Source organism: Acomys minous (genome assembly GCF_964271855.1).
Source record: "Acomys minous genome assembly, chromosome: 3".
Classification (NCBI taxonomy): domain Eukaryota; kingdom Metazoa; phylum Chordata; class Mammalia; order Rodentia; family Muridae; genus Acomys; species Acomys minous.
Window position 1 is genome coordinate 44,568,669 of NC_140485.1, and position 20,429 is coordinate 44,589,097.

The 20,429-nt window shown below is 40.8% G+C and overlaps 1 protein-coding gene across 1 annotated transcript in view; it reads left to right on the forward strand.

The window, feature by feature from the left end:
- Window positions 1-20,180, forward strand: part of PDHX (pyruvate dehydrogenase complex component X) — a 56,700-nt gene extending 36,520 nt beyond the window's left edge. The window contains exons 5-11 of the mRNA XM_084775613.1: window positions 933-1,031; window positions 6,045-6,219; window positions 7,918-8,065; window positions 10,437-10,495; window positions 11,992-12,150; window positions 15,055-15,119; window positions 17,265-20,180. Of these exons, the coding sequence (XP_084631739.1) occupies window positions 933-1,031; window positions 6,045-6,219; window positions 7,918-8,065; window positions 10,437-10,495; window positions 11,992-12,150; window positions 15,055-15,119; window positions 17,265-17,523 (964 nt within the window). The 3' untranslated portion in view covers window positions 17,524-20,180. The remainder of the gene's footprint in view (window positions 1-932; window positions 1,032-6,044; window positions 6,220-7,917; window positions 8,066-10,436; window positions 10,496-11,991; window positions 12,151-15,054; window positions 15,120-17,264) is intronic.
- Window positions 20,181-20,429: the final 249 nt, after the last annotated feature.

The window sequence follows — 20,429 nt, forward strand, 5'->3', positions numbered from 1 at the left end:
GGTACCATTCAGCAATGATAGAGCGGTCGAAGCTCCACTTCCAGTGATCAGGTAGCAGGTGGACATGAAATGGTCTCTGCCACTATGTGCCACAACTGCATGCTCAGCAAGATGTCTGCTCTCAGAATCCCCACAGTGTTGCAAGTGCGTGTGGAGAAACTGGAGCCCCTGGACCCTGTGAGTGAGGATGCAAAGTCAAAAGGCTGCTGTAGAACACAGCATGGCAAGCCCTCGGAAAGTTATACGTAGAGTGTCTGTATTATCCAGCGACTTCTCATATTCTGGGATCTCTACACAGAGGAACCGAAAGCAGAGACTGAGTGTTCATACAGTCTCCCTGGAAGCCATTCAACACACCAGTCACAAAGGACAAATACTCTAATTTTTTTCATTTACATTCCTGAAGAGTTAATTGGGAGAGACAGTCAAACAGTAGTTGCAGGGGCCAGAGGATTGAAGAGTTCCTTGGCATGTGGGAAGATGAGGAAATGCTACAAGTGGATGGCGTGGGGGCTGCACAACAGTGTACTCACTCTCAAAGCTACTCCATTATATACTGAAAAGTGCTTAGAGTGGAAAGTCCGCTTACAGTTGTGTATGAAGGAGCAGTGTGGTCAGTTCCTTTTTGGTGTCTAATGCAGAGCCATATGCCATGTAATCAGTCCAATTGGATGTTCTTTCTTCTAGTGAACATTTACTTAATTAAAGATTATTTAAAATTGGTAACTATTTACTGCTTTGCAAAGTGTTCTGACAATAAAACAGATTGATACAGATTAATTTATGTGACTGTGACCATCTTTGAGAGTCATTTTAGCTTCAATGCTAAGATTTCACTTTCCTAATTATCAGCAAAACTGTTGACATTTAGATCTATTTGAATCAATATAAGTGTTAATTCGTTTCATTCATCTTCGTGTTTTTATTCTTAGGTTCCGCTTAAGTCCAGCTGCCCGCAACATTCTGGAAAAGCATTCACTGGATGCCAGCCAGGGCTCAGCCACAGGCCCTCGAGGGATCTTCACTAAAGAGTATGTGTGCACGCGTGTGCCTTTGTAATCATCACTCCCTTCGCCTGTCTTTTTCCAAAAAGGTTTTTAAGTAGCTTATCTTGTTTAGAGATTTAAAATGAAGCACACGTTCTTTTGTTAGTGTAAATTATATTCTACTCAAGAGTTGTTTTTTTTTAATAATTGTCCTATTACTAAGAAATAGGTCTAATTTGGTAACTAAGCCACATCTTTAGAAATGGTGATAATGCAGAAAATTAGAGCAGCACAGGAAACATACTTCAACTTGTATAAAATCATCACTAATCACATTTAAATTTCACAGATATACAAGTGTACTTTTAAAGTAAGTTAATTCTTAGCTCTTCAGACTTTGTTTACTTCTTTCAGAGCAGTCTCCATCTGCACTTAATACTCTTTAGGGAGTTCCTTTTCTCTTCCATTGATTTGTCTATGAGTTAACATCATTTCAATTATTAATGTTTTATAGTGTACTTTAAGATCTGATGGATACTTCAGATTTCCCTTGCTTAGATTTTCAACGAAGTAGCTTTATTGGTATATCCTTCTGGGTGTGAATCAGTTTTTAGGGTTCTGTTGGTGGGGGAGAACATGGTCACTTATGAGATGTAGTGAATTGGCTTAGTAAGAACTGACATCTTTATGTAGGTGAGTCTTTCTAGCCAAGAAATTGATGCATCTTTGCATTTGTATAAAATTGTCTCTCCGCAGTCTATTAAAGCAGATGAACCTTTCTCTTAGGGACATAGCCTGGCAGAGGTACAGCAAAGGCTGTCAGATGTAACCACATGTAAAGTCACCACAGCAATGCGTGTAGTTAATACGGACTGGAAATGATGACGTTGGCTAGAATTTTTATAAGTTTAGGTAGAACAAATAGAAATAAAGTGGTGGTTCTGGCCTGGGTTTCCCACTGGCTTATAGCTTTTTAATTACCTACCAGTTGTGTCTTAGTAGAACTCTGCAAAAATGGAACAAAACAATTGTCTTCATAGTAAGACTGTTTTCTGAAAGATAGGATAAAGGGTCTGTTTAATTCATTAACCACTGAAGATTTGAATAAATGCAAAGTAATTACAGCTATGGCTGAGAAGGATGAGTTTGGCAAGTTCATGCAGCATAAATTGCCACAGATAATGGCTGCTGAGCTAAGGGGGTCAGTTGAGGTGAGGCTCACAAAGTAATGCAGGGAGGAGATACCGTGCTTGAAAGTCATGCAGGAGGCATGGAGAGTGTGTGTCTGGCCCTGCGCTAGGTAAGTAATGAGAATGCTGACTGCAGAATAGAGTAGATGAGGCCTTGAGGAAGCGTTTGCCTTAGCTGAGTAGCTGATGTCTGAAACTTCCTGTCAGCACTGCAAAGCCTTCCAGGGATCAGGACCCGCGTGATGGAGATGAAAGAGATAGTTTGAGTAGATCATGAAGCAGGGATTGCCATCAAGATCAGCAGCTGCTACATCACTTGGGTGACTAAATTTCTGTGCTAGGATATTGTGAAATGGTCCACAAATCAAGGAATATAGGGTCTTGAACTTAGTGACTTGGGTGCCCTATTGGAGGACAGCAAAGACATGGGACAGTCTTCATCCCCCCCCCCCCCTTAGGGTTTCACCACGTAGACTAGGCTGGCTTTGAACATGTAGCAGCCTTTCTCCTGCATGCCACTATGTTTAATGCATGAACAAATATTTTAAGAACTTGTTTAAAATTATTGTATTATATTCATCTTCCTGATTCCTTAAGGAAACAGTGTAAAAGTCATGCTTATGATGCATTTGCCTTCTTTCTCTCACTGTTTCCTAGTTCTTTTCCTGGCCTTTATGCCTTCTCTGCCATAAAAAAGTCAAGCTTGTTCTTCTAAGTATGAACCAGCACATGAGAAAAAGTGGTCCTTAGTATATGTACTACTAAGGGTTTTTGCTTTTGTATGCTAAGTTTGACATTAAGGGGGAGTTTAGAGAGAGGAATTGCCCCAGTGGCTTCCACAGAAATGCCCTCTTCTGAAACAGATCCTGATGCTCTGGCTTAAGCCTCCCACAGCGTGCCTTAGCACAGGCTCTGGACATGCTGAGTGCCATCTTCCAGACAGGTGGTGTGGCAGCAGCTCCCACCACAGAGCAGCACCTCTGAGCTGGCTCTTAAATTTCCCGTAACAACAAATGCAGTGCTCCAGAGCCACACTGTGCAGAAGCACAGAGGCCTGACGAGCACCAGGCCACAGTCAGACGCCTGCTAGCACGGAAAGAGGCTTTGCCATCAGCCTGAATATCTTCACTGTGCCTACGATTAAATCAGAATTGTACTTAATGTTCTTGTTTACATCAACCGCAACATCAAAAGTTGGCATGTGAGCAGTTGCCTAGTTGAAGTAATAATCTCCAGAATTAGTTGGTGGTGCAGCAGAGGGAACTGCCCTCTGAGGCGTGGAAACGGTTCTACTTGAGCTAATTTCCCAAGCACCCTCTGCCATTTTGTCTGAATACATGGTTTATTTGTTTTCTTCCTACGTTAGAGTTTTTAATCAATGTATTCTAATTAATTATTTAATGGGCAGAAATCATTAAAATCATCCCTACATTATAAAAACTAAATTGTTGGCTGTTATTAAACAACACCTAACATTTACACCTCATGGGCAGTAATTGTAAAATCGATAATAAAAGGTTATTGTGAATCAGTGGTCAGAATTATTTTCTACTTGCTTATTTATTTATTTTTATGAACTTTGATTCCTCACCAAGTTCTGGTTTACCCAGTGTTTTTAATTACTTCAGGAGTAAAACCAACTTCTGTCTTCCTTGACAAAGGAGTTGTGCAGACAGGGAGGTGGGGCTGTGTCTGTTTAATGTCAGTCCCCTGGCTTGTAGATCAGTGAGTCCAGCTACTGCCATTTAGGTTTTTATTATCTCTTTGTGTGTGTTTTGATCTGATGACCGAGGATGCGAGACATCAGTGTAGAAGATGTGTTTGGTAATTGCTGATAATACACTTTGCTAGATAAGTATCTAATTACCTCACAGGAACTAGGAAGGGACTACAGTGTTAGGCTGTAACTTATAAGTGCGCTTAAAAAGGAAGTTTTTCCTTTCTTGGCGGCAATGTTCTGATTCAGTAGACCTTATTTTATATCAGTGCTAACATTTTCATCTAGCTAGCAGAAGGGATGTGTCAGCTGTCATTGACCTTAACACATAGTTGTAAAGTCATAATTTGCATTTGTATTATGAATTTTATAGGTAAAAATTGATTTCCAAGTAGAAGTAAGCTGGTTAAAAGTCTTAAAGGTCCACAGATCACTCCCTGGGGCACTTGTCTCCTTCCCTCCCTCAGCCATTCTGTCACCGTCTCCAGGCTGTGGCCCACTCTTTGAGAAGCAGTCCTGTCCCCAGCTTTTCTCCTGTGGCTTTTTGTATGGCGAGTAGAGGGCCCTTGTCAGAAGGTCCTGCTGGCCGCTGTAGATTAGGCACGGCCCAACTCCTCGCTCCAGCAGTCTACTCACCGTGGATTAGTTTTCAGCTTGTCTGTTCTTAGGAGGAAACACAGGCTTTGCAGCTGGCTCTGAACCTGGGCATAAGCAAGTGTTCTCAACCCAGGCTGGACTCAGCTGTCTGCCTCTCCACCCTGCTCACTACACTTCTGTTCTGGCCTGCCTTCTCGTAGAAACTGCATCTTCCTGGAAGCTGCCTGTTTTCTGCCTGGATACCCCTTTCTCCCAGCCCTTTGATTTGCCCCTCACACTATCTTACACAAGCATCCATCTGCTCGGGCCTCCCTCAGCTCTTCTGTTTTAAAATAACCAGTCTTCGCACTCATTGTTTCTGGATCATTCTCAGCTCATTTCTTATTAACGATACAATTCTGTTATTCGAGTTTGTGTGACTGACAGGTGACTCCTCTGGAGAACAAAGCTTGGTGGAAAGAGTCTTGTGTAGCGTTTCCTCCAGCACCTGGAGCAGAGTGGGTGCTCGAGACAGACTGACATGGACACTGAGTTTACCTGGTTTGCGTCCATGTGTGTCTAACTTAGGAGTAATAGCAGGACTCCCTCCTGGACAGTGTGAGTTACACAGCACATGCGCCACTCCGTGGGCTCTTCTCTTCCCTTCCTCACTCTGCAGTGTGAGGAATCCAGAGAGATGTAGCGTTCCTGCTTTGTTAGTTTGATCTCTCATCTAAAATACTCCAAGAACATGTGTTCAGAAACACCTGCACCTGGACTGGTGCCGCCTCCAGTGGGCTGGGCCCTCTTACAGCAGAAACAATCAAGGCACTCCCCGTAGACATCCCGTGGGCCAGTCAGCCTGGACAGTCCTTTAATTAAGACTGTGTGAAGTTGACAGCTAAGTGTAACCTACCAAACTGACCTGAGGACTTGACAGCCTTACAGTCCTCATTATATCCCTCTGTAAACAAGTGCACCTTTGCTTTGCAATAGCACAAAAGCCAGGTCTGTACGTAGTTTAACTGTTTGTCATTCTAAGCGATAATAACTTAGGAAATACCCTAATGAAAGCCATAGGTTTCATGAACTTGACACTTTCCGAATATCATGTGACAGTTATTTCATGAGTGTAAAGTAAAATAGTTTTAATTAATATATTGCTCATCTAAGTAGTGCACCTGTTTCCCAATACCAGCCAAGTTTACTTTTTAATAAAAATTGTTCTTTGCCCAACACTAAGGGGTTTGGGGGTTACATGCTAGGATCAGGTAGATCAGACCTGTCACAGAATTGTGCTTCTCGTGTTGCCATTTGTTTGGGAGAGAATTTTTATCTCCTATGCCCAATGCGTTCGTTCTGATTATTAGAAAATCTGATTATTAATTGGGTTTTGAAAATGTAAGACTAATCATTCAATACCTCATACGAACCAGATGGCTATCGTAGGGAAGGACTTGCTTAGATTTTGCAGTGTTTGCGTTTAGTGTCTATCTGCCTCTCACCTTGGCACCATTTTCTAAGACTGCCTGTTCCTTGCTGCTTCATGGTTACCCAACTTCCTCTCATTTCCAGAGATGCCCTCAAGTTAGTGGAGCTGAAGCAGATGGGCAAGATTCCTGAGTCCCGCCCATCCCCCGCCCCTCCGTCGCCTCTCTCAAGGCCTGTGCCTCCTCAGGCCACAGCCGGGCCTGCTTACCCTCGGCCCATGATCCCACCTGTGTCCATCCCTGGGCAACCTAACGCAGCGGTAAGACTGATGGTTTAGCTATGTGAGAAAGGAAAAAAGCTGGTGCTGTGTGCTTTATAAGTACTTCCTGTCAATCCATGTAATAATTGCTTTAAGTTATAAGTAGAGAGAGTCCCCCCAGATGGCTTTCCTGAGGATTTCATGGCACAAACAAAACCGTGTGGCATTCTCTTTCAAGTAGAGTTGGGATTCCATCTCATCCTACCACAAGTCCCAACCCTTAGTACAGCACACGTGTGCTGTGGTCATGGCACTCTGCCTTGGATGTAAGAATAATCCATGGCTGCTTTTCTGGGTATATTTGCTTTTTGTTGAAGGGATTAAAAGCAATTTAGAATTTACCATACTCCTCAGAGACGACAGTGTGGAGGCTATTTTGTTTTTCTTCTGTTTATTCCAGTTTTCTTCTCTGTGTCCCTTTAAAGTCAGAAATGAGCCAGGCACAATGGGCATACACTTTTTACCCCACCACTCAGAGAGGTAGAGGCAGGCGAATCTCCATGAGTTCGAGGCCAGCCTGGTCTACAAACGAGCCTAAGACAGCCAGGCTACACAGAGAAACCCTGTCTTGGAAAACAAAAAAACAAAAACAAACGAACAAATCAGGGATATGAACATACACTGTTTCCATTAATAGAGACGATCATTCATTATCGTGCATGTAAAGGAGTGGGGTCCAAGAGTTTCACAGGCAGCGTTTCATATATACGTTAATGGTGTACTGTCTACACAAAACTTTGATGTGTCAAATCTTCCTTAAAGTAGGAAGATAAATCTTTCAAATGCTCAGAGTATAGACAGTATGTCTATTTGATCAGAACATTTTGCTAACAGAAGGTATTCTTAAAATATCACTTATAAAGGGAGAAATAAATTGTCATTTTTAAAAATTATCCTTAGGTGACTATAATTCCGTCTTAAAATGGAATAAAGGATGAGGAAGGGACTAAATGTAATTGGATACCCTACCTTTACAAGAGAATTTATATTAAAATTATAGGAAGATTTGTATTACCCCATTTATAGTTTATGTTTTTGAATTCCTAGCAAAGAAGATACTCATGATTATTTTAAAATCACAAAATGCATGTTCTTTGTCTGATTATCCATTATGTAGTATGTTGCCTTTCTACACGCCACTTTTATAACACTTGCCTATAGTCAGCATTTGTAGCAAAACCTCTTACAGGCTGTCCAAATTGATAAGTAGATAATTCTTTTTGTGTTCTCATGCTCAGCATACCTGTGCACATGTGAACATACATGCATATCCATGTGTACATGGTATATATGTACACAGTGATGATGGGTTAGTTTCTTTTTTATTCTTTTTCTCAAACCAAATACTTAGATTTCTTATATTCTTCATTCGTATAAAGAATTTTAATAATACTTTTTTTGTTTGTTTGTTTTGTTTTTTGAGATAGGGTTTTTCTGTGTAGCCTTGGGCTGGCCTAGAATCACTTTGTAGGTCAGGCTGGGCTCAAACTCACAGTGATCTACCTGCCTCTGCCTCCCAAGTGCTAGGATTAAAGCTGTGTACCACCATGCTTAGCATTTTTCTTAAATTAGTCTTTTATATAATAACTTTGTAGGTCTCTAAGACTTGGTTTCAGAGAAGAAGTAGTTTTATTTTTTACTGTTTTTATTCTACTTATGTTTTAGTGGACAAATGGCCCCCCCCCCTTTTTTTTTCAGGGCACATTCACTGAAATTCCTGCAAGCAATATTCGAAGAGTTATTGCCAAGAGGTTAACTGAATCGAAAAGTACTGTGCCTCACGCCTATGCTACTGCAAACTGCGACCTTGGAGCAGTTTTAAAAGTTAGACGAGATCTGGTCAACGGTCAGTAAAGTTGAGCTTCCTTACTGCAGAATGCATGCTAATCTGAAGGTCACGAAGGTCTTTATAGAATGCACCTTGTGCAGCTTTTAATCTCATTTCATGAACTATCTGCACTCTGCCCTGGCTTGTTTTAGAATTGGGGAGAGAATGGTTCTTTCCTACATGAAATAGGTTGAGTGCACAATACTGAGTTAATCACAGTTTACTACTTCGCAAATAGTAGTGATTTCTGTTCTTCCATGCTGTCATTCAGAAATCTTTTTTGTGATGTTTCCGTCTTGTCCTTCGGTTCACATTCATCCCACACTCTGCCGCACAGAGCCTGGCCAGGTGTGGTTTGGTGTCACTGATGGGTTGCTGGCTGTTTTATCAGTAAAAATAGGCTTTATATTTTTGTCTCCCTTTATTTGGTATTGGGGCGGGGAGTGGTAATGACAGATTAATGACTGGCTCAGCCTAAATGCTTATCTTAATTTTGAATACCTGTTGATAGTGCTAGCTGGACAAGCAAAGCTGGGCAAAACTCTGAACTGACTAAAGAGTGTGTGGGTCATAAGTATATCTTAGACATTGAATACCACTCTTTATGGAATTTTTAGTTGTATTTTCAAAACACACTTTCAGATTATTAAATTGAGTTGTCTCTCCAAACACACCTTAAATAAAGTTTCAGGGAGGCATGGATTGTTAGCATGGGAGTTTTATCTCAACCTTCCCAATTCATTTGCTGTTTCTTGCCTTACTGCACTGGCTATATATGCCAGCCGCATAGAAAACATGTTCCATACGTGTTCCTGTATCTTAGATCGGGAGAAGGATTCAGTCTTTAACATTTATAGTAAGATTTTTGGTAGATTTTTTTCAGATTGAGGAAATTCCCATTCTCTATATTCTGAGAATTTTAAGCATGAGTGGATACTGAATTTTTGTCAAAAAAATTTTTTTTTCATCTTTTGAGATAGTCTTTCCCTTTTGGTTAAGATGTCAAATTACATTGGTTGAACTTCAGTTGTTAAGCTAACCCAATATCCCTTATGCAAAGCTTTTTCATATATCATTTGATTTTATTAACATTTTGTTAAGGTTCTTTACATTTGCTGGGTGTTAGTGAATTCAGGGGGCTGGGACAAAAGCAAGTTCCAGGCAGGTCTAGGCTGTAATTGCCTATATGCCTGTAAGAGTACTGCCCTTCTGCTTTCTTTTCTTTTCTTCTCTTCTCTTCTCTTCTCTTCTCTTCTCTTCTCTTCCCTCTCTCTCTCTCTCTCTCTCTCTCTCTCTCTCTCTCTCTCTCTCTCTCTCCTTTCCTCCCTCCCTCCCACCATTTGTCTAAGCTCTGTTTAAAATCTCAGGTGTATTTGAAGTGAGCTATTATTTGTGTAGAATTCCATGATGCCACAATAACAGCATACATGCTTCTTGACGCATTATTTACTAGATTTTAACCATGAAGTCTTTCTACAAGTCTTTTTCTTTCTTAAAAGAAAGACTGTACTTTACTCTCTCTGGTGCCATCATACTCATTGGCAACAGCAAAGGGAAAAGTCAAACATTTAGTTATGATTGGGGACCAAGCTTTGCTCTTAAATTATTATGTGTATTGCAAGGAATTGAGCCCCACAAACTCACCATAAATTCAGGGATCCCCAGCATTTTCACTGGGACCTGTGCCAGCTTCTCTGCATCTTTGGCGGCTGCTGTATCCCGTAGCATTGAGTTATAAAGCAGCTCCTATTTAATGACCCAGTTTAATGCTTAAAAGTGCTTGTCTTAAATTCTTTTTGTCTCACACTCCATTAGTTAAAGAAGAAATTTAAGCACCCTTTATAAATACAATCATCCATTTGATGTACTTACGTACACTACTCTTCTAATATTTTCAATGCATTATAAAATGTGCACAGAGTAAAGACATTTGAAAAGGAAGAAAAGTGACTGGTGCACGAGTGTGGAGGTTCTTTGCCTTCGGTGCTGTGGTTGGGCCTCTCATCTGACTGCGGCTGGGCTGTGCTCTAGTTCTCGCGCATGGTTTCTGAATACCTTCACAAAATGCTGAGCAGAGCTTAGAAGTGAACTTTTTAGTGGGAAGAACTGAAAATTGAATGCAAGGCCCTAAGCGTAGTAAGCTCAGGTTACCTCTAAGGTGTACCCCACCACCACCCCAGAAGTGGGCTTCTGTACCGTCACACCATGTATAGGACTTGGTGTAATCCACATTTTGCTAAGCAAGGAAACCTGTTTCAGAAAGCAATCACAGATCTGCTGTTTTTCGTTGCTGTGTGCCAGACTTTTCCACAGTCTACAAGTTTAAAAGCATGTGGCCAGTGTTAAAGTGTTACAAATGTGGGTTTTAATATGCTTACTCTTCTTTCAGATGACATTAAAGTCTCAGTAAATGACTTTATTATCAGAGCAGCAGCTGTCACACTGAAAGTAAGTGGCCAAACCAAGTAACCGTGGCTTTTAAATGTACTTTGGCTTAAGATGTGTATTTAATTTTATGCTAAAATATCCTATTATTTAATTTAGTTTGCTTTACAGGTAAGGAAACTGAGAATTAAAGGGGCTCCCAAAGTAATTAGTTAAATATACTTCCAAGATAGTCTTCCATGTTTTGCCTGTTTTTGATTTTTAAGTAAGATATTATTTGTGTATTTGGGGGGGGGGGCTATGTTTCTGTATATGGGCTTGTATACGTGTGTGTGTGTGCCCATGGACTCCAGAAGAGGGCTTCAGCTGCCTAGAGCTGGAGTTCAGGTGGCTGTGAGACAGTCGATGCAGGTTCTGGGAATCAAATAATGATCCTCTACAAGAGCAATGCTCTCCCTCAGCCTGGCCATCCCCCTAGCCTCTTGCTTTTTGTGTTTTCTATGATCTCAAGAATTTGGGATCTTTTGAGGAATTAAGACTTTGTTTTTACTATTTTAACATTGTTGCATTGTTGAGTGAATGAACAATGCAGAGAAATTGTGAGAATAACTGACTGAGTGCAACGTAAAAGAGTTAAACAATAATCTAAATAGAGTGAAAAGGCCATCTAGCAGAGTGGCAGAAGTGCAGTGAGAGCGGGGTCAGGCTGTACTCTGCCACTGGTAAATGCCATGCCTGCACACTTGATCTTACTCTGCACAAAGCAGGGGAATCTCTGAGAGGAGAAACTGGCCTTTTTTTTTTTTTTTTAAAGATTGATTGATTGATTGATTGATTGATTGATTTATTATGTATACAGTGTTCTGCCTACATGTACACCTTCAGGCCAGAAGAGGGCATCACATCACATTACATTATAGATGGCTGTGAGCCACTATGTGGTCGCTGGGGATTGAACTGAGGACCTTTGGAAGAGCAGGCGGTGCTCTTACCCACTGAGCCATCTCTCCAGCCCAAGAACCTGGCTTTTGATTGCCATATTCAGCACCGTTTTTGCCCTGTGATACTTGGCAACATCGGTACACAGCATCCAGGCACATAGTCATCGTGTAAATCCGTCCCATCCTTTAGGGCAGTTCTCTATGCTGAGTCTGTAGCTGTGTGTGTGCAGTGTCTGTCTCCTGTTTGTGATGCTCAGGAAATGGCCTTGGAAGAGAGAGCTCCTTTACTGAGGGCTCCATGATATGCAGTCTAGACTTGTGCTAAAGTAGGTGGATATCACTACTGTTTTCTGCTATGCTGTCCCCTTCAAGTTCATCTTGGTCATTTAGTTCAAAACATGTATATCATCAGAATTGTCTCAGTCATACGCACTGCCAAAGAGTGTTTGTTCTTCCCAGACATGAATAATGGTCAATGTTCATTTTTTCCAAACCAGAGTTTTATGTATTTCCTTTTGTCCAGCAGTATTCACATGTAAAATAGTGAAAGTCATATTTCTCTGACCCCTTTAATCTCAAGTTGCTTCCTTCATAGCATTATTTTTCTTCTGCTTACAGCAAATGCCTGGGGTTAATGTCAGCTGGGATGGAGAAGGCCCAAAGCAGCTTCCCTCTGTTGACATTTCAGTGGCTGTGGCAACAGATAAAGGTTTAATTACGCCAATCATAAAAGATGCAGCTTCTAAGGGCATACAGGAGATCGCTCACTCTGTAAAGGTATGTGTCCAGAACACTGTACTTTCAAACTGCTGACTGTTTTCATCTTAGCACCTGCTGAGAGAGAGAGGGAGAAAGAGAGAGAGAGAGAGAGAGAGAGAGAGAGAGAGAGAGAGTGTGTGTGTGTGTGTGTGTGTGTGTGTGTGTGTGTTAGGTGAGGGTGTCTTCATGCATGAGTCCATGTGCCCTCAGAGACCAAACGGTCTCCAGAAGCCCTGGAGCTGGACTTGCAAGTGGTTGAGCTTCCCCCTACATGGGTGCTTAGAAATGAGTCCCTGCCATCTGCAAGAGCGGTGCACACCCATAACCTTGGAGCCATCTCTTAACCCCCATTTGGAGTGTCTTGAATCCATCAGGTTGCACTGTGGTTTCTGTGGGGAGGTAGGCTGACCCCCAAGTGCTTCTTTTACAAAATTAGGCTTTCTGTTTTTCTCAAGGCATACTTATTTTAAGGATATTTAATATTCTAAGATTCTAAAAATAACATGTAGCTAAATTAGAGGTCAGCTTCATTCATGTTCTGTGCAAAACCTTAAAGTCCTTAAATTGTCTTAGTTAGTGTTTCTGTTGCTCACAAATGGAGCTCACAGTTTCATGTGCACAAAATAAACATGTGCAACTGTTTTAAAACATAAAGCTATAAACAGTGCTCTTACATAGAATTTTTTGAGTTATACATAATTAAAAGTGAATTTAGTGGATCTGACATTTTTATTTTTAATTCTTTCTTCGTTCTTTGAGAAGGTTTGCGACATATATCTATACAGATTGAAATGCAAGTGTTTTTCTTAATTGAAAGGTACTACTAATTAGATCAGTTAAAAGTCAAGGTTAATAGACTGGCTTTCTGGGATATAATATAAGTTGTTTTTTCTTGCCCACAAGGGATACATTTCAAGGCACCCTCATAGATGCCAAAAACCACTTGATCTGTACTTTTCCCTGTATATACAGGCCTGTGCAAAGCTTTATTTATGAATCAGGTGCAGTATGGGGTTAACAATAACACTAAAATAGAACAGGTACAACGGTATAGCAAAATAAGATTGCCAGCATCATCACTCTTGCCCATTGGAAACGTGTGTAAGTACAGTATGAGTGAGGCGAACATGAGCACTGTGGAGATGCCAGGAAACTTGGTCTGGTGGAGAGAGTTGCTCAGTGTCTCATGGGTGAGTAGTATGCACATTAGGAGAAAGCTGGACCAGAAAGGCAAGACATATTTTCCTCATGCTACAGAACAGCTTGTAATTTCAAAATTACTATTCATATCTAGAATTTTCCATTTAATATTATCAGCCTGGGGTTGACCACAGGCTAACTGAAATGCCACAAAGTGGAGTTACAGGCTCAGGGAAAACTGCTCATGAGTTTTATTTATCAAGAATTTTCAGCACCATTGAGAAGCATACACTTCAGTGTTGTGAAGGTGAAATGAAATTAAGTGTTGAAGTAACATTTATAAAATGTTAGGTTGAAGTTACTGATCTGTCGAGCTGGGGCTTTCCAGTCGTTTAAGTACATTAATTTCAGCTATTATAGGTTTCACTGGTTCTGAACAATTTGACGACTTTTACTACTCTAACACCACACCATTAAAGCTATTAGCGTTCTCTGGTCCTTGCATTTGGAAGAAACTCTGTTCAAGAGATGAGCAAGCAGTCCCCACAGCCTCCCAGCACCTTTCAGGGAGCAGGGTGCCACTCTTGATGTGATAGAGAGATGGGCATTAAGTTAGGTTCTGCTTTTAGCCTCATTAGTCACGGTGGCTCAGCTGCATCACCTCTTGGTTATAAGTGTACTTACTCACCTGGGCTTTCTTGTTGAGTTTGACTCCTTACCCTACCGGAAAGGTAAGCAATCCATGTTTCAGTTTTGGAAGAATGTCCCTTTACAATTGCCATTTTGTTGTCATTTCTACATATTGATTTTATACTGTGTCTTATTCAAAAATATAATGCTTTTATGTTTGAACAGAAAAAATTAGAATGATTTTAATTCTAGAAATAAAATCACTGGGCATGGTGGTGCATACCTTCCGTTCTAGAACTTGGGAGGCAGAGGCAGGTGGATGTTTCTGAGTTCTAGTACATCATGGTTTACAAAGTGAGTTCCAGGAGAGCCAGAGCTGTTACACCGAAGACAGTCTGCTCAGTAGACTAATAGATAGATAGATAGATAGATAGATAGATAGATAGATAGATGATAGATAGATAGATAGATAGATAAACGAACAAACAGGTGAAATTATTTTGTGACTATATAAACTAATATGGCTATCTCTTAGATGTAGAGAAATGTAAAGGTATTTGTATAATTACCAGTGACAACAATGACGGCAGTGAGCTCCTGCAGGCATTCTGTGTATCAGCTTTTTTTTTTTTTTAAGGTGTCTCTCTATGTAGCCCTGGCTGTCTTGGAACTTGCTTTGTAGATCAGGCTGGCCTCTAGCTCACTGAGACCCACCTGCCTGTCTCCCAAGTGCAGGGACTATAGGCGTGGACTACCAGTAGCCCTGCGTGTCAGCTTTTCCTGTAAGCCTTTCATATTTCAGTCCTCTTTAAAGACACCCTATCCAGGGACAAGCTAGTAATTTCATGAGCTTGATAAACTGATAGGGAAAACACGGAAATAACTTGTGTGAGCTTCTGTGCTGTGACGTGATAGCTCTCTGGTTCAGCCCATCAGTTGGGCTCTAGAGTAGAGCCTGTGCTACCAACAGCTAAGCTTCCCACTTCCCACTGAGGTGTTTGGTGTAGCAGTGAGTCCGTTATTCCTAAATCAGTGATGTTTTCTAAAATAAGCAGAAACACCTCATATTACAATGTGTGCCCTGTACAAGTACTTCTAGTGACGCAATCAGCTATAACATGGCTTGGCTGCTGTGTTCTGTCCTTTTCTCAGGTTCTGTCGAAGAAAGCAAGAGATGGAAAACTGCTTCCTGAGGAGTACCAAGGCGGGTCTTTTAGGTAAGATTTAAATTCTTAATTATAAATAGTACCAAGCAAATAGAAAAAGACTTACTCAGTCCATGTCAATCTTCTTTCATGTATTAGTTTGAGACATTTTTAAAATGTAGGCTCCATATAATGTACTTTAATTTAGATAGCAGGACATGTGACAGTATTGTTCAGAGTAGTTAGGCCTTCCATTCACAACTAGAGGAGCCTATTGGTCATGAGAAAAGTATTCTTTTTATTAGCTGTTAGCTGTCATAAAATGCATTCACATTCTTTTTTTAAGATTTATTTATTTTTTATTATGTATACAGTGCTCTGCCTGCATATACACCTGCAGGCCAGAAGAGGGCATCAGATCACATTATAGATGGTTGTGAGCCACCATGTGGTTGCTGGGAATTGAACTCAGGACCTCTGGAAGAGCAGTCAGTGCTCTTAACCACTGGGCCATCTCTCCAGTCCCTGCATTTACATTCTTAAACTTTTTTTTTTTACTTACTTTATAAACAAGGAAAGTTTATAAACCTCAGCCATTTCCTTCCTTGTAATTATTATTATTACTATCATTACTATGCTAAATAATCTGGGTTAATGTATCCATGCTGGTCTCATTCCCCATGGGTATTAAAGTTCTTTCCAGTTGGTATTCTTAGAATTACAGCACCATGCACATGCTCACCATTGTCTGATGGTGCCTATTCTTGATGTATGGTCCTGAAAGTAGATTCCTGCGTTCAGAGCTTTGAGAGAGTCTATCAAAGAGTTTCCCAACAATTTATACAGACTTACACTTCTGTCATGGCAGAAGTGGAGGTGGAGTCCCAGTGCTCTGTGGTCCTGACAGCATTCTAATATCAGGCTTCAGATCTTACCAGTGGGGTTTGTGGTGCTGTATTTTGCGGTCAAGAACATGCCAATGAATAGTGCTGGGCACCTTCTTACTTGTTAGTTATTTGGTTGCCCAGTAGTTTGCCAGTGGACGTCATTGTTAAAGTCTTACGTTTGCTCTTTAAGACCAGTTTGTAGGCCTTAGCATGTGCAAGAGCACAAACTCTGTAGGATGCCTGGCTGCAGACCCTTTGTCCTTGCCTCTGGCTCTCCTGGTGATGATTTAATGGACAGAGACTGCATTTTAATGAATTTCTGTTTGCCCGTGTTTTTTCTCAGTGTGATTTGTCCTGTCAGGAGATGTGGCCTTTCCAATGAAGCTTTTCTAGGTTGTCATGGGGATGCATTGCCATTCTTTTTCCGTGTGTAGTAGGTCAGGTCCATCAGAATTAGATCTCCATGTGGTGTAAAGTAGAAGCAAGGATCTTGGTTTCCCATAAAAACCGGACATCAGCCAGGACTGTCACTGACAGATTTCTCTCTCCCCTGTAGTAAGGGGAAGCTGACCTGACTGTCCTCTCAGCTTCCAGGTCATGCTCTTGCTCACTTAACACTGAGACAGAACTGTCAGATGTTTGGTAAGGAGACTTGCAGTTTTGTTTACACTCATGATCATCTTTTCTGGCTTTACACATTCCAGCAAACTTCAGAGTCCGTTGGTCATTTTTCAGATGCAAACACAGAGCAGATGCCTCACTGAGATTTTGATTGGAATTCTGCATTAAATTTGGCACCTCAGCTGTTACTGGGTGTTTCTGAGTGTTTTGATTTCTTTCATTTGTTCTATGCCTTTCTTTGTAGCAGTCATGGATATTCATTAAGTCTACTACCTGATACCTGTCTTTTGGCATAATGCTAAATGATACTATTTTCAAGTTTCATAGTTAAATGTTAGTAACTTATAGAATATAACTATATTGGCCTTTGCCTAGCAACATACATTGACTTATTAATCTTGAGTTTCTGTGTAGAACTTTAGCTTTCTTTTTTCATAACCATCACTTCATCTGTAACCCTGACAGCCACAGTCTTTGTCTTCACTAGCACACCTTACATTTCTTCTTCTTGCATGCAGTACGTCATGGCCTCTAGCTGAGTACTGACTGTTCCATAATGTTATGATAGTCAGATTTGCTGATGGACGCGTTCTCTGGGCTTTGAGCAACCTAGTCTACTACTGTTCAGTGGCATACTACAGTTTTTTAAAGGAAGTACAAGTATGTCTTTTGGGCCGTGCCACCTTCAGCAGTTTTTCCCCCTCTCTAGTATTTCCAACTTGGGGATGTTTGGCATCGATGAGTTCTCTGCAGTGATCAACCCACCTCAGGCCTGCATTTTGGCAGTTGGGAGATTCCGCCCAGTGCTGAAGCTCAGTGAGGATGAAGAGGGAAACCCCCAACTGCAGCAGCACCAGCTTATAACTGTCACAATGTCAAGTGACAGCCGAGTGGTTGATGATGAACTGGCTACGAGGTTTCTTGAAAGTTTCAAAGCAAACCTAGAGAACCCCATGCGACTTGCGTAGCCTTCAGAGACCAGACGCTCACAGAGTAGTTGGTAAGCAGAGACGCAATTGGATGTTAAGTATGCAGCAGACAAAATGCTTATTTATTTGAGGCAAAAGCCTTTGGCCTGAGCTGTCTTCCTTTTCCCAGTAAATGTGTAGTGTGATAAATTGTGAATAATAAACATTTGGTTGTCAGATGCATTTTAACCTCTGGTGCTGTACAAAAGGGTATTAAACTGATGTAAATCACATTCTATGTTTGGTTCATTTGAAATTTGGGAATAATTGTAAATGTATGATATTGTAAAATTAAAAAACAATTATAGAACTCTCCCTTAATCCTGTTGAACTTACAACTGGGCTTAAAAGAGATGTTTGTCTATATTGGGACTCTCTCTTTTTTTTTTTAATAAGCAGTGCTCTTGATATACTTGAACAATTTAATATGTACAGTTAGTTTATTATGGATTAGTACATAAGGATTACATTTTATTAGGGGTTGTGACAACATTATTAAACTTTTGTGTATATAAAGCTAGGTGTCTTAGGTATATGTGTTTCTAGTCTTTCATGTCTATACTGTGAACTTCTAAAGACTAAATAAAAATGAAGAAAGAGGGAGAACAAGAGTTGTTTGCTCAGAGACCCTACCTCATAAAAGTTGGGGCAGCGACTGGGTTTACGCCTGTAACCACAGCATTTAAGAGACTGAGAAAGGAGGATCACTCTAATTTCAAGGCTGCCTGGCTTACACAGTGAGCCCCCATTTCACAGAGGGGGCAGGGGGAGTGTTTTTCCAGTGAACCACTGCATTTGGTCTTCACCTGAGCAGTGAGCTCTTCACATTGCATGCTGAGTTGGAGCGGATTGAAATAAATTGTATTCTCTCTTACCATGCATTGTAAGTTTGTATCATTTTAAACACAATGTTGTTACAGCATTGTAATCAAGTTTGTATTGTACAATCAAATGTGAGGAAATAAAAAAGAATTCCAGTCTACTTTAATATGACATGCAAAATAGAAAAGTGGCTAGTAAGCCCAGTGTGGTGGTTCACACCTATAATCTTAGACCAAAGCAGGAGGATTCTCATGAGTTCAAGGCTAGCCTGAGCTAAAAAGTGAGACCCTGTCTCAAAAGAGAGTAGCAGACCTAGGAAGCAGAACAGATGGGAAATATCCTCTTAGTCCATCAGTTTAACCAAATTGTCCCTCATTATCATTAATGTTAGAACCACTTCTCTCTGTTGGCAACTCTGGCAAGATAACAATATTTAAATTGGATGGTAATGAATGGTAATTTAATTCACTAGTTACAGAAAGGCTCTCCTTAGTGTCAGTTGACATAAATCACCAGAAGAAAGACTATATAGTACAAGTTGCATTAAGTGTGACATGATGAGCTATGGCCCTAACAAAAGAGCCTTCGAAAATAATTAGTGCCTCCGTATATCATCTGTTTAAAAACATACTTAATTCCATTATTCAGTTTTAAGAAGCTATTTTAAAATGTAGTCTTCAAAACTTGTGTCAAATTAAAATTATTACCAAATACCATTTTCTTTTTTCTTTTTCTTTCTTTTTTCTTTTTTTTTTTTTGCTTTTGAGGCTTCTTTCTTTTTTTAAAATATATTTTATTAATTTATTCATATTACATGTCAGTTGTTATCCCATCCCTTGTATCCTCCCTCCCTCCTGTTTTCCCCTTATTCCCCTCCCCTATGACTGTGACTGAGGGGGACCTTCTCCCCCTGTATATGCTCAAAGGGTATCAGGTCTCTTCTTGGTAGCCTGCTATCCTTCCTATGAGTGTCACCAGGCCTCCCCCTCCAGGGGACATAGTCAAATATGGGGCACTGGAGTTTGTGTGAAAGTCAGTGCCCACTCTCCACTCAACTGTGACGAATGTCCTGTCCATTGGTTAGATCTGGGCAGGGGTTCGAAGTTTACTGCACGTATTCCAAATACCATTTTCAAAATAACTTTTATAAGTTGCATTATTTTCAAGGTCAGTTTGACTAAAACTTTTTTTTAACATTGTGTGGGTGTACATGTGTACTTGGTTGTGTGGATGTGGACACATGTTCCCTGGCGCACATGTAGAAGGCAGAGAACAATCTTGGGTGTGGGTCCTTGCTTTCTTCCTGCTTCCTGTGTGATCTCGTCACCCCTGTGCATCCCAGGCTAGCTGACATGCTAGCTCTTGTCTCCGTCTCACATTTCCCAGTAAGAACAGGTAGGGGTGTTGTGTCTGTCTTTCACATGGGCTCTGGGGATCCACATCAGGTTCTAGACATGCATGACAAGTGCTTTTTCCCACTGAGCCCTCTCTCTCCTCAGACCCCTTTTCTGATCTTGACACCCGAGGACTCCATAAATAACCTTGCACCCCATCTTCTGTGATGCCTCCATTTCCTGCAGATGCCAAGGAGGCTGATTCCTGTCCAGCTGCCCAGAGGCACTTGTTTCAGCCGAAGCCATTTCAGTTCATGGGCAACACAATCCCGAGTTGCCTGTCATGGCTTGACTTCTCTAATAATTGGTACAGATGCTTGCCCATCCTGATCAAAAATAATTTCTCTGGTATCTCTGTAGCAATTAGGTTCATGTAAGTAAATTGTCGTTTATGGAAATAGTCCTGTTGCAGCATGAAATAAAAAATGGCCTTGATTTTAAGCAGTGTGTGTACATGGTCTGAGCTTTGTGTGCATCAGCAAGCACTTCCCTTGCCACGCTGTTGTTTAGAACAGACAGATACACTGAGAGGACACACACACACACACACAAACACACACACACACACACACACACACCCCAAACAACAACAACAAACCCAAAAGATTTGTACCTTGTAATTTGGTATTTTTGTTTTTGTTCCTTTTTGAACAAGGAAAACAACCATAAATTCTGAGGAAAAAGCAACAT